Raw genomic sequence first — 13676 nt, 5'->3', positions numbered from 1 at the left:
TGACAGCCAAAAATGTCTGGACATTGCCAAATGTCCTCTGAGGGATCAAAATGGACCCCCCAGTTGAGAACTACTGAAATCGGGGGGTGGAGTCAGGAAATCTCTCTAAGGAAGTAACACTGAAGCAGAGACTGCAATGAAGTGAGGACCCCAACTATATGAATATCTGGGGGAAGGACATTCCAGGCAAGGAGAAGAGCACAGGTATGGCTTTCTAGGCAAAGACAGGAACTTTGGGCTGTGTTCTAAGTGTCACAGTGGGGCTAGTGGAAGGTTTGGTGCAGGATGGTGACATAATCTCATTTATCTTTTAAAAGGATCCCTGGTGGCTGCTGTAGGGAGAATAGGTTTTAGGAGGTATGGGGGTGAAATCAGAGACCAGTTAGGAGGCTGTTGTAGTGGTTCAGGTGATAGACGATGGTGACTTAGACCCAGTGATAGCACTTGAGGTGGTGCAAAGCAGTTGCATTTGGTTATATTGAAAAGGTGGAGCTGGTAGGATTTGCTGACAGTTTGGATGTGGGATGTGATGGGAAGAAGAGTCATGGATAACTCCAAGTTTTGATGGGTAAATGGTGGTGCTCTTAATTGAGATGGGCAACCCTGAGAGAGGAGCAGGTATGTTTGGAGGGTCATCATGGGGGGAAGGGCGTGGGTGAGATAAGGCCAAGTAATGTGGAGGGGCCAACCAGGCCCTAATGTTATATGAATGACTTCAGGTACTATTCTACACTTGATAGATTGAGGAATTTGGGGCCAGCTGAAAGACAATAATTTTGTGTTAGAAATCTTTCTGGTAGTATGGAGGAAATGAACAAATGAGGGTTGATTGAGAGAGAGTTGAGACTAAAGGCAGAGAGATTAATGTGGAAGCTTTTCCAGTAAACCAGGCTAAACCAAGACAGTGTGTTAGGGATATTAAAAACCAGAAAGAGTACACTAAATATTCACTAAGGTATTTAAATGATAGAACTTGGTTATTGACTAAAGCAAAGGGAGGATTCTGAGTTGACTCTTGGGTTTCTAGCCATCACTAAGATATAGAATAGATTTTATGTAGGGAAGGGGGATGGCCTTATTCTATTCATAATTTATGTTTTGCCTACATATTAAAAGAGATTTAAGGGAATTCCCTGGCGGTCCAGTGGTTAGGACTCGGTGCTTTCACTGCTGTGGCCCGGGTGCAATCCCTGGTCGGGGAACTAAGATCCTGCAAGCCTTAGGGTGTAGCCAAAAAAAAAAAAAAAAGAGAGAGAGATGTAAAACAGTTACAATTAAACATATGTTTAATAAACCCATTAAAATAGGAGATGAAAATAAATATACTAGAAACTTTGGCCAGCATTGTTACTCTAATTAAACATGAAATTTATCTTTGTACTTCCTGGAAAGCAAGACAAGAAATGTGGGAAAGGAGGGGTTATATAATTCTCATTGTTTGTTGAAAGGAAACAAACCAGCTTGTCAAGAGGAAAGTGACTTTTTTTCCTGGAACTAAATTGTGTGGGCACTTATACAACAGACGTTATTACATAACGCCGTGGACAATTCAACAGAAAACGTAGAGATGTTTTTCATGTTACTGTTTCTTAAGCAAACCCTTAATTAAAGCAAGAGTAAGGGTTTTTAAAAGAAAGGGCAGCCTGAGTCCTCACCTTATTGGCTTCGTAGCATGTCACTGTGCTCAGTGTAAGGTGAGAAGAGGATGTGTACACCTACCCCAGCTCCAGTAGACTGTGCTGCCCTGCAAGTCCTGTAAGCCTAGGAGCTCCATGCAGGTGTCTTTTGGATGATGTCTGGTGTCATGGGCTGCACCTGTTGTCTCTTCTCATGTGAAGTGCCCTTTCCCTTCTTGAGAACTGCCTCTTATGGTCACTCAGATAAGATAATGAGAATGGTGCCTCCTGGAGTTGTAGGATATGGAAGCCTTATTTTCTCTTAACATATACAAATTTAAGACTTAAGTCACTCCTGGAATGTTTCTAGCCCACTCAGCTCATAGTAGTAATTTTCTCCTTTGGACCATTTAATATTCATTTGAGGGGAATAATGTAAAGTAGTGATAAAGAACTGTGGCTTTGGAGTCAATCCCAACTCTTCCACTTGCTAGCAGTGTGATATTGGGCAAGCTACTAAACTTTTTTAAACCTCAGTTTTCTAATCTATAAAGTGGGGATATTGTTAGTGTTTATAGCAGTGTTTTGACATAATGCATGTATGCATTTGGCACATAGAAAGTGCTCAATAAATATTAGTTGTCATTATAATGATTATTTCTAACTTTTCTTTCCCTGTGTTGAACTTTTGCATTGTGTTTTTACTTTTTTCTAATTGAGGTATAATTGACATACAACATTATATTAGTTTCATGTATACAATGTAATGATTAGATATTTGTATATATTGTGAAATGATCACCACAGTAGGTCTAGTTAACATTCACACATAGTTACAAAATTTTTTTTTTCTTGCAGTGAGAACTTAAGATTTACTCTTTAGCAACTTTCCAATATTCAATACAGTATTATTAACTATGGTTGCCAGGCTGTGCATTACATCCCATGACTTATTTAGCTTATAACTGGAAGTTTGTACCTTTTGAGTCCACCCATTTTGTCCACCCCCCAACTGTTTTCACTTTTTACTTGGCTTCTAGTCAAGTTTTACATTTTCTGTGGGCACTCAATAAATATTTGTATTTGACCGACTTTGAATTTTTGCTTTAAGACATAACACTAACTAGTTACATATAACAAGTTAAAAAATGACAACCATGAAACTATAAGGCAGCTTTGTAACTTTTCCAGGGAACTAATTTCTGAGCAGTCTATACTTGGAACAACTTTATAATGTTAAGGAAGCATTTAACTTTGTTGGTGGAGCTAACCAAATGTTACCATCCCACATACTTAGGGCTAAATGCCTGGGGTTTAGTCAGAAAAAGGAAAGGTTAAATAACACCATATGGGCAAGCTCATATGTAACATCTTTGATGATTGAGAGCTACTGGAAAAAGTAACATTTTCCAGGGGTGCAGAGGAAACATTTTTATACTTCTTGCTATTACAAAGTGATACTTTTCCTCTTGCTCCTTTCTCTGTACATTAAAGTTTAATTCTAACCTCTTTTTTCTCTTCATATTTGCTATATAAACTTTGTATTAGTTACCTATTGCTGTGTAACATATTAACCCAAACTTAGCAACTTAAAACCACAAACATTTTATTCCCTCACATAGTTTCTGAGGGTCAGAAATCAGGGAGTAGCTTAACCAGCTGCTTCTGGGTCAGCGTCTCTCATGAGGTTGCACTCAGGGTGTTGGCTGGGCCTGCAGGTTTGGCTGGACTGCGGGATCTGCTTTCAAGCTCCCTCTCTTGGTTATTGGCAAGCTTCACATTTTTGCTGGCTCTTGACCAGAGGCCCCTGATTCTCCCCATGTATGCCTCTCTGCAGTAGTGGCTGCGTACAACATGGTAAATGGCTTCCCTCAGAGAGAGAGAGCAACCAAGATGGCAACCTCAGAGTCTTTAACAACCTAACGTTGGGTGTAACATACTGTCACTTCTGCCATACCAACCCTGGTATAATGTGGGAGGAGAGAACACAAGGATGAAAATACCAGGAGGTGGGGACCATTGGGAGCCATCTTGGAGGCTGGCTACCACAGACTTCATCTGTTAGTAGAACTTCAGCTGTTGTCATGATATGTAACCACTCCATATGTAATGGCTTATCTTTTGGGTTTTCCTGTATCATTTCAAATTCCTATTGTCTGAAACTAAATTTATCATCTCCCTTCCCATGCCCTTCTGACTTTTTTAAGTGACTTAGGTTTACAACCTTGAAGCCATTTTTTTCACTTTTCCTTTCCTTCTTATCACTTTTAAGGTCCTAATTTTATATTTTGTTCCCTCAGTGTCTCCCAAATCATCTTTTTTATATTCCTATGGCTATCATCCTAGTAAGTTCCTTACTGCTTCACACCCATAATTAAAATAGCTGCCTGGTTAGTAGCCTGGCTCTGAATCTCTCCTTTCCAGTCCATTTTATATGCTTCTATCAGACTAATCTTCTGAATCCTGACTCATTATGTCATACCTTGTGATATGTCCATTAAAATTCAGATAATTTTTCTCGAGATCCTTAGCCTCTTGGGTGTATGTAATAATATTGACAAGAGGGCTTTTGTGAGAAAATCAATCCATTATATACTCAGACTTATTTACGACTTAAAAATGATCTTGAACATTACAAGATGATGAAAAGTTTATTTTTTTAAACTTTTAAATTTAAACAGTAAGGTTTGGGAAAAAATTACAGTCTGGTTTCATTTGGGGGGACAAGAAATATTTGAATTGTTTTATTGATGGATAATTGCTATTACAGAAATCAAAAGATTTTCATAGCAATAATGAAGAAGAGACTTTTTCTAGAGGGTTGGGAGTTTATTTGGTAGAATGGTTTATTCCGGGCATCGTGAGAAGTATACATTCAAACAACAAGCCTGAGGGTCAGCCTGTGATTTGGGTTCTTAGGAGGAACACTTTTGTTTTCCCTGCCAGAGCCCAGGCTGACCAACAGATGAACTTGCTTATTGTTTCCCTCTGCCTATAGAGGGATGGTTTTTCTAGGCCCACTTTTCACTGAGGATACCTCCTGCTGGGGCCCAAAGTCTTGTTTTCTCTCCCTGCGTATCCATAAAAACCCAAACCCCTTCAGGTTGTGGAGATGGGCAGGGACACCCACCCCCACCCCTGCCCCCCCCGATGCTCCCTCTATCCCCTCAGCCCTAGCCAAGCCTGGGCAGCTGCTTACTTCTCTGCTTTTAGGTTCTTCTTTGGTTATTGGCTCCTGGGATCTCTCTTACTTGGCCTTATAGAGCAGGAGGATTTTGGGATCATGTAGTTTGCCATACCGCTGGAAACAAAAGTTATAATACTTTTCAAACTCGATAAATACAACAATTTTTCACAATTCTTAGGAATGTACCATTATTTTGCCATTAGAGAACCTTATATGATAATCCTTGGGTTCATCAAGAAGAATTTCTTTCTTTCTTTCTTTCTTTCTTTCTTTCTTTCTTTATGGCTGTGTTGGGTCTTCGTTTCTGTGCGAGGGCTTTCTCCAGTTGCAGCAAGTGGGGGCCATTCTTCATCGCAGTGCGCGGGCCTCTCACTATCGCGGCCTCTCTTGTTGCGGAGCACAGGCTCCAGACGTGCAGGCTCAGTAATTGTGGCTCACGGGCCCAGTCGCTCCGCGGCATGTGGGATCCTCCCAGACCAGGGCTCGAACCCGTGTCCCCTGCATTGGCAGGCAGAGTCTCAACCACTGCGCCACCAGGGAAGCCCAAGAATTTATTTCTTATTCCCGAAATAAGACTCCAAAGTCGAGTTTCTACCCATTGAGCACATTACCTTAAAGATTAGAGAAAAGTCTGGATTTTAATTTGTGTGACTTATTCCCAATTTAACCCCCTCCCCCACCCTTTGCCTTTCTTCTTAGGAGAAACAATTGCAGCGCTTACTGATATGAGCAGCTTGAATCGTCCAGAATCTGATGGCCAGATCACAATTTTTACAGATAAAACAGGAGTTATAAAGGCTGCAAGATTACTTCTTTCTTCAGTGACAAAAGTGTTATTGCTGGCAGACCGAGTAGTCATTAAGCAGATAATAAGGTCAAGAAATAAGGTACTTACCTTTCTGATGTTTCTACTTGTGTCTTTCAGGGTTGTTCAAAAAGTTTTTTCTGGGCTTCCCTGGTGGTGCAGTGGTTGAGAATCTGCCTGCCAATGCAGGGGACACGGGTTCGAGCCCTGGTCTGGGAAGATCCCACATGCCGCGGAGCAACTGGGCCCGTGAGCCACAATTACTGAGCCTGCGCATCTGGAGCCTGTGCTCCGCAACAAGGGAGGCCGCGATAGTGAGAGGCCCGCGCACCGCGATGAAGAGTGGCCCCCGCTCGCCGCAACTAGAGAAAGCCCTCGCACAGAAACGAAGACCCAACACAGCCATAAATAAATAAATTAAAAAAAAAAAAAAAAAAAAAAAAAGTTTTTTCTTCTTCTTTTTTTTTAGGTTAACTGCAGGTAATTTAGCAGTGCTTATCTGGTTTTTTTTTTTTTTTTTTTTAATTTATTTTTGGCTGTGTTGGGTCTTTGTTTCTGTACGAGGGCTTTTCTCTAGTTGCAGCGAGCGGGGGCCACTCTTCATCGCAGTGCGCGGGCCTCTCACTATCGCGGCCTCTCTTGTTGCGGAGCACAGGCTCCGGACACGCAGGCTCAGTAGTTGTGGCTCACGGGCCCAGTTGCTCCGCGGCATGTGGGATCTTCCCAGACCAGGGCTCGAACCCGTGTCCCCTGCGTTGGCAGGCAGATTCTCAACCACTGCACCACCAGGGAAGCCCTGCTTATCTGTTTTAATTGTTTATTATTCTAATTGTCTGTAGTTTAAAAATGATGTTTCATCTATACCTGTAATTCCTAAATGTATATACTGGGCTCAAACTGTTGAATGCAAATAACATTTCTTCTCAGAAAACCATTATCTACTTGTTGAGGTTTATTGGTGAAAACTTTTCGTGTGTACAAATGTGGGAAGAAAAGCTGAGCACCATGACAATGTATGTAGTAGAAACCTAGCTGATAAAAATACTGAATTCCTCAGTGCCTTTTTTTCCCCAAGTCAGAGAGTAACAATTTATATGCTTAAGAAAAAGCCTAATTACCTGAAACCACAATTATCCACATTATAAAATTTCTGTATGCAAAGTTCCTAAATATTACTTAATAATCATAAAATTTAGAGAATAGATTTTAACTCTTCCAGTCTAGACCTCTTTCAGTCTCTCAGATAATGGCCATGCTTCTCCGTCAACAGGGAAGCCAGGGTGTGTACAATTATTTATTTATTTATTTATTTAGCTGTGGGTCTTAGTTGCAGCAGGCGGGATCTTCGTTGTGGCATGCGGGATCTTTTAGTTGTGGCATGTGGACCTCTTTGTTGTGGCATGCGAACTCTTAGTTGCAGCATGCATGCGAGATCTATTTCCCCAACCAGGGATGAACCCGGGCCCCCTGCATTGGGAGCACAAAATCTTACCCACTGGACCACCAGGGAAGTCCCAATCACTTCTTTCCCTGGATAATCCCCTAGGCAAAGAGGAGGGCAGTCAGCCAGGGAAGGGATCCTCCCACTGATTTGAGGACAAAACCAGCTGGCTAGTATTGAGTGAATTGAAAAGTGTAAGTTTAAAGAGAAAAAGAAATTGGAGAGGTGAATCGGACAGTGCTAGAGGAATAGGAACAAACCTTCCTCTCTTTGGAAGACGGAGGTTCTGCTCAGTGGTGGCAATCTGCCTTATCTACGTTAGTTGCCTAGGCTTCCTGAGCTGCCGGGGCAGATTAACATTCCAAATATCCATCATATCCTCATTAAATAAGTAAACACAGGCTATCTGTGTTTTCCTTACCTATCTTGGTCTGACTAAAACTAATCCAGTACTGTTATTTTAGAGAAAAGTATTTGAAAATATGTTTCACATCTATTTACTTTACTTCTAAATATCAAGAAAATACATAATGTTGTCTGCTGGCTGTGTTACAAACATGCTCTCTATCTACCCCTGGCTGCCCAAAGCTTCTTGGCAATTAACTTATTCACCACAGGCAGTTTCTGACTGATCCGAACTTTTCCTACTCTTGAAGTCCCTAATCGCCCTTTCCACTCCTCACTATGCGGGTGACCTTCCTTCCACTTTTCTGAGGAGGATGGAGTTCCCCCAGTTCTGGTTCACTGAACCTTAAAGCTTCTGTGTATCATCTTTTATCCTCATCCCCCTCCTACTTCTCTGAAGATTTGATTACCTTAGTCCTGCCCATTCCCACCTTCTCCAGACCTTGCTGCATAAATGATCTCTTGCATATTTAGTCAAATCCTTTACTTTTTCCTTTAATTTCAAGTAAGCCCAAGTGTTCCCATCCTAAAAAGAAATCATTCCCTAGATGATTCTAACCTTTGAATCTGCATCTACTTCTCTGAGTCCTTTCTTCTCTGTCTTTTCCTTGGACTCTTTCTCAACTTTCCCCTAGAATTTAGAACTTCTCTTTTGTTCCTCTCTTGGCTCAGGTTTGATGTCTCAGTCTCTTTCACATCTATACCTGATAATAAAATAATGTCTGTTTTGCAGGTTCTTGCAACTATGGAAAGACTGGAGAAAGTGAACAGCTTTCAAGAGTTTGTCCAAATATTCAGTCAATTTGGAAATGAAATGGTGGAGTTTGCACATCTTACTGGAGATAGACAAAATGTATGTGTTTACCATATTTAAAAATCTTGAGATACATGCATACTTTTCAATTTGGATAGAGGTGTGATCTTTGTGATCATTTGGGTTGGTTTGTTTGCTTATTAAATCTATAACCTTGCTCTTGAAAGCCTTTCATAAATAAGCCAGGATAAAGTAAATTGATCTGTATGCCTTTTTTTGCTCACAGATAACAGTTAAATATTTTCCCACCTCACACACTGGGAAAGGTCATACTTGCCTTCAAGGCCCAATTCAAGTACTTCCTCTCTCACAGAACTTTCCATTTGACTCTTCTACAAGGGCTCAGGCAAATAAATGAGTCATCATACATATCCTGATAGTATTTTGTTATATATCTCTTATTATTCTTTCTGTAATTTGTTATATATTATTCTGTTATTATATCTTTCTATAATTGTTCTATATTAGATTAATAGTAATGACCCAAGCATTGGGTGATTTGCATTGGCTATATGTTAGCTACTTAATATTCATGATCTCATTTAATTCTCAGAACATCCATATAAGGTAGGTATTGTTATTACTGTTTCACACGTGAGGAAACTGAACTTGAGAGGATAATAAAGTTTCCCAAGGTCACTTTTCTAGCAGGTTGAACTCAATTATGTCTGATTCTAAAGCCTGTAGTTTTCAAACCGCACCATGATATTAGTTCTTTGTAGGTCTGTTCCCCAATTCAGACTGTAAGTTCTGAAGTTTAGGGAGGTGGAAAACCATGTCAAATCCAGGATTGACTTTTTCTTGTTGTTGGGGTACTTGTGCATGAATTTATCCTGTCAAGTTAAATATATAATTGATCTCTTCTTGAGATGCTTTGGTATAGTCCCATTGGCCATGGTTTTGGGCGTGAACTTTCCTGGTTGTAGCTGGAGTTGGAAGGTGGGTATTGGCCTGGAAAGTGGCAGGCTGGATTATATGCTGCACTTAGTGCTTCTTGGACATCTGGGTTTAATGAGGCCTATGTTTCGTCCTGTGGACCAGCCCTCTAACAGATTGAGATGCCATCTTTTTGGATCACTTGCTATCACCATACAATATATGGTGTATGGCTTACAAGTGTTATGTATACACACCTGATGCATTGTCAACTAGACCCACAGGTTTTTTTGCTAGAAGTCCTGTCCAGTATGTTAAAGACAAGGAATGGATGGAAATTTTAGAAGTGACCTCAACCTTTATTTTTGAAAGATACTCCTGATGGATGATAATCACAAGTAGGATACAGTCCTTTGCAATGTTACCTTGTGACCTGAATTAGCTTTGGAGGTTTTTGCAGTTTCTCATTTACTAGATGTAACTTTGCTTCTTTCTTTCCTATTAAAGAAAGCTGTATTGTGATGCAAGTGAATGAGAGTGATATTATTATAGGGATAACTTCGAATCCACTCTCATTTATTAAAACAAATAAAAGGAAATCACTTTCAAACTTTAGATCTTTGTTATTTGTAAGAAAAGGCTTTTCATCCAACTGACAAGTGAGAAAAAAAATTGATTAATGTGACAGGTGAAAATTTTATGTAATCCAAATTTCAGCATCCATAAGTAAAGTTATTGGAACACAACCATATTAATTTGTTTATGTATTGTCTAGGGTAGCTTTCATACTACACTGGCAAAATTAAGTAGTTGTTTCAGAGACCAAATGAACCAGAAAGCCTCAAAAATTTATTATCTGGCCTTTTATTGAAAATTTTTGCTGACCCCTAATATAGATGGTTACCAAACTGTTATGAGAGTATTTGGTTGTAGATTTAATCAGCAATATTTGGAGATCTTCTGTGATAGCACACATTCATATCAAGGGCTATGTGAAAAAAAAAAACAAACCCAAATACAGTGCCTACTTCAGAGTTTATATTCTAGTTGGGGAAAATTATATGCCCAAGAAACGTCTTAAGAACATTTTAGAGCAGCATATTGGCTAAGTTTAGGATTAAAACAACAACAACAACAAAAAAAAAACTTGAGATGAATATGCACTTAGATGGGATTAATCAGACATGATCCCTGAAAGAGTCGACTTCTAAGTGTCTATTTTGAAGGAAATAACAGTCCACAAATGCTCAGTAAATAAGTCACTTTTAATTAAGTAAAGCATAGGATGGTTGTTTCTGGTTGGGAGTGAGGTGTGTTCACATGGGCAGAATGTCAGGTGTGCAGGCCACCAGAACGTGAGCCACATGGCAGCCTCTCCCTAGGTCTCAGTTCCTGGCTGTGCCGCCCTTAGTAAGGGCAGCTGTTTCTTTCTAGTCTATTGTGTTGATGTATTTACATCGAAGTGGTGACATTTTATAAAACATTTATTCTGTTTTTTTTTTCTACTTTGTCACTTTTTTAAAACAATGTTACTTAATTGTTGAGTATTGCTATTATGGAGTAAATTATTTCTCAAAAAATTGAGTTGTTTACATGATCCTAGACTGCTCAATGGTTTTATTCCATGTTTAGGATTTGAAAGATGAAAAGAAAAAGGCAAAAATGGCAGCAGCTAGGGCAGTTCTTGAAAAGTGTACAATGATGCTTCTCACAGCTTCAAAGGTAAGAAAATTTTTGTTTTACTGTGTTGTAAATTAATTAGAAAACCTGATTAAATGCATCTAGTTTATGTATTTTACACTTTAAAAAGATGAAAGTGATAAATTGGAATATGGGCTATAATAGTTAAATTTCAGTTATTCTTTAACAAGAATGTTAACTTCCATCCCCAGTTCCAAACATCAGGTAATCTATGAGTCAGCTTTGAGCAACTAAGCAGAAAATGGCTTATTAAGTGCTGTGAATGGAGGCCTGTCACACACGGTCACTGCCTGTGGGGTTTTGCTAGTCTCATTGGGGAGCCAGCACATGTGCTCTAGAAAAAGCTAGGCAAGTTAGAATCTGTTAAGTAACAGTGGAGTATTAAGTCAGCCCTTAGCTTGTTTATTCTGTAAATTCATACCTCTAAGTCCTTATTCTACTTTCAACAAAATTGTCAATCAAGAGCTTATAATTTCAAACAGCAGTCCGCCAGCAAATTGCTACAATTCAAGAAAGAACTAGTAAACATCTCATTAGCAGTTTGTTTAGGATTGCCTTTTCTGCTTGGAATATTGCCTCAATGCTAGGATCAGTGAAGCCAGAGAAACAGGATTCACTGGAGTCGGCTTGGAAGGCTCTGTTCATAGCTAGGCCCTGGAGTAGTTTTTCCTTTACATCATTTTTTAAAAGTCAAAGATGCATCCACAGTCATAAAACATCTGTTCATTTTTCCTCATTCTTTTTTAGCTCTTGCACATATTAGGCAACATTTTAAAAGTTTTAATCATGATGAAGTTATAGGGTTTTTTTTTTTCAAAAATTTTAAGTAAACATACTAAAGTGTAAAGATATAGTTTTGCACTCTGCCTTTTTCACTTAACCTTGCTGTCGCTTTTTACTCATCCTGCTTCCACTTTTAGTGAGGAGAAGCAGCTGGGTGAGCCAGGGACACGGGAGATTTTGGTAAAGAACCATTTTTATTAGCATGGCATATTCTCTGTAAGATTTTGTGTATTATGATATGGGCCAAATCTTAACATAAAAATTTTCAATTGTTTCAAAGACGTGTCTCAGGCATCCCAACTGTGAATCAGCCCATAAAAACAAAGAAGGAGTATTTGACAGAATGAAAGTGGCGCTGGATAAGGTAATTGAAATTGTGACCGAATGCAAACCAAATGGAGAGACTGACATTTCATCTATCAGTATTTTTACTGGAATTAAGGAATTCAAGGTAAGAATAGAGAGAATATATTTTGTTTTTTTCTTGCCGTTTCAAAGAAGCATCATTATATGTAGTATCCATAGTTTTGTTTAATATTTTAGAATAGATGCTTCACAAAGGCAGATATTTGTCTTTAAAACAATGCCACAGTGTACAAACTTAATATTCAGTAACATAAAGCTTAGTGTAGTTTGTACAGAGAACACTGGTCTAGGGTTATAGTGGCTACTCTGGCCCTGTTTAGCTGTATGGTTTAGCTGTAACCTCTTGTCCTCTGTTTAGAAGTGTTCCCTTCCCAGCTCTAGAGCAATGCCATACCATCATGGATGATTACAGACAGCAGATCTGGAATCTGCTGGAATTCCTGCTCTTCCTTGTGCTATAGAATAGATACTTTGAGACTGTAGTAATAGTGATAGCATTAATGATACTTAAAAATTTTAAATGAACAATAATACATGCTAACATTTATCAAGCACTTATTCTGTTCCAGCCCTGTGCTTTAAATGTGCGTGTGTGTGTGTGTGTGTATCTCACAAGAACTATTATTATTATTCCCATTATACTGTTGAGGAGACTGAGAAACAGAGATTAAGTAACTTGCTAGCTAGAAAGTGCCAGAGTTAGGACTTGAAAGTTGGCAGCCTGACTCCAGAATCCCCACCGTTTCAGGGCAGAACTCATCACAACTCAGAGATGGTGACAGTGCTCATTAGTAAGAGCAGTGTCTAGTTGGGAAGACCCAGGAAACTGTCTAACACAACTCCCTCATTTAATAGGTGGGAAAACTAGGGCCCTGAGAAGTTCTCTAATATACTAAGGGTTACCTCCCTCTCTAGTAGCCAGGGCTGTGACAGGGATGGTATTCTTTCCATCTAAGTAGGAACATGGGGTGGAAGAAAGTAATGGAAAGAACATTTATTTTTAGGCATCATGCTCTCAATAAGTATTTTCTCATTTAATCTCTTCCCTTTTAGATGCATATTACTATACCCATGTTTTTGAGGAGGAAAGCTAATATGTGGTAGAACCCTTGTTTAGAACCAGGACTCTCTGATCCCAAAGTCCATGACCTTTCAGTTTACACCTCTGAGTCTGTTTATATGCTGTCCATCCTACCCCACATCTCCTCCTGAGGGGGAGGAAGCTACAGGGACTAGTCATTCTTTCAGAGTTTTTATTACTGAAAGGAATCTTAGAGATAATTTTTCTAATTCCCTCTTTTTGTTAAGGCTGAAGGGATAGATGTCAAAGGTCAAAGGATAATAAGGAAACAAGTAGGGGTAGAGCCAGGTCTTTGGCCTCTTGACGCTGCATTTCTGGTTCCAGGCTAACTAGGGGCAATGTGGTACCTGTGGCCGCTGCCGACAGCTCCAGCTGCTGATCTTTTCGCCAGCAGGCTTTCTGCAGAGCAAAGCGATCATGAATAGACTCAGTCTCACTGTCAGTGGTTATCTTCTTTGCATCTGTAGAGGGAAACTGGATACTTTATTCGTTACTTTGAATATATGAACAGATCTTATGAAAACATGCGCATAAGTGGCTTTCAAAAAAAAAAACCTCGGGATTTCCCTGGTGGCGCAGTGGTTAAGAATCCGCCTGCCAA

At 39.6% G+C, this 13676-nt stretch overlaps 1 protein-coding gene across 4 annotated transcripts in view; it reads left to right on the top strand.

The window, feature by feature from the left end:
- The window catches only part of CTNNAL1 (catenin alpha like 1), a 60022-nt gene that overhangs the window by 17985 nt on the left and 28361 nt on the right, over positions 1 to 13676 (top strand). For all 4 annotated transcript variants that reach the window (XM_036856736.1, XM_036856739.1, XM_036856738.1 and 1 more), the window contains exons 3-6: positions 5503 to 5690; positions 8188 to 8307; positions 10777 to 10866; positions 11909 to 12079. In XM_036856736.1, the coding sequence (XP_036712631.1) occupies positions 5503 to 5690; positions 8188 to 8307; positions 10777 to 10866; positions 11909 to 12079 (569 nt within the window). The remainder of the gene's footprint in view (positions 1 to 5502; positions 5691 to 8187; positions 8308 to 10776; positions 10867 to 11908; positions 12080 to 13676) is intronic.

This window comes from Balaenoptera musculus, chromosome 6 (genome assembly GCF_009873245.2).
Source record: "Balaenoptera musculus isolate JJ_BM4_2016_0621 chromosome 6, mBalMus1.pri.v3, whole genome shotgun sequence".
Classification (NCBI taxonomy): Eukaryota; Metazoa; Chordata; class Mammalia; order Artiodactyla; family Balaenopteridae; genus Balaenoptera; species Balaenoptera musculus.
The sequence above is the reverse complement of the archived record's forward strand: the minus strand, read 5'-3'. Positions and strand labels throughout refer to the sequence as shown.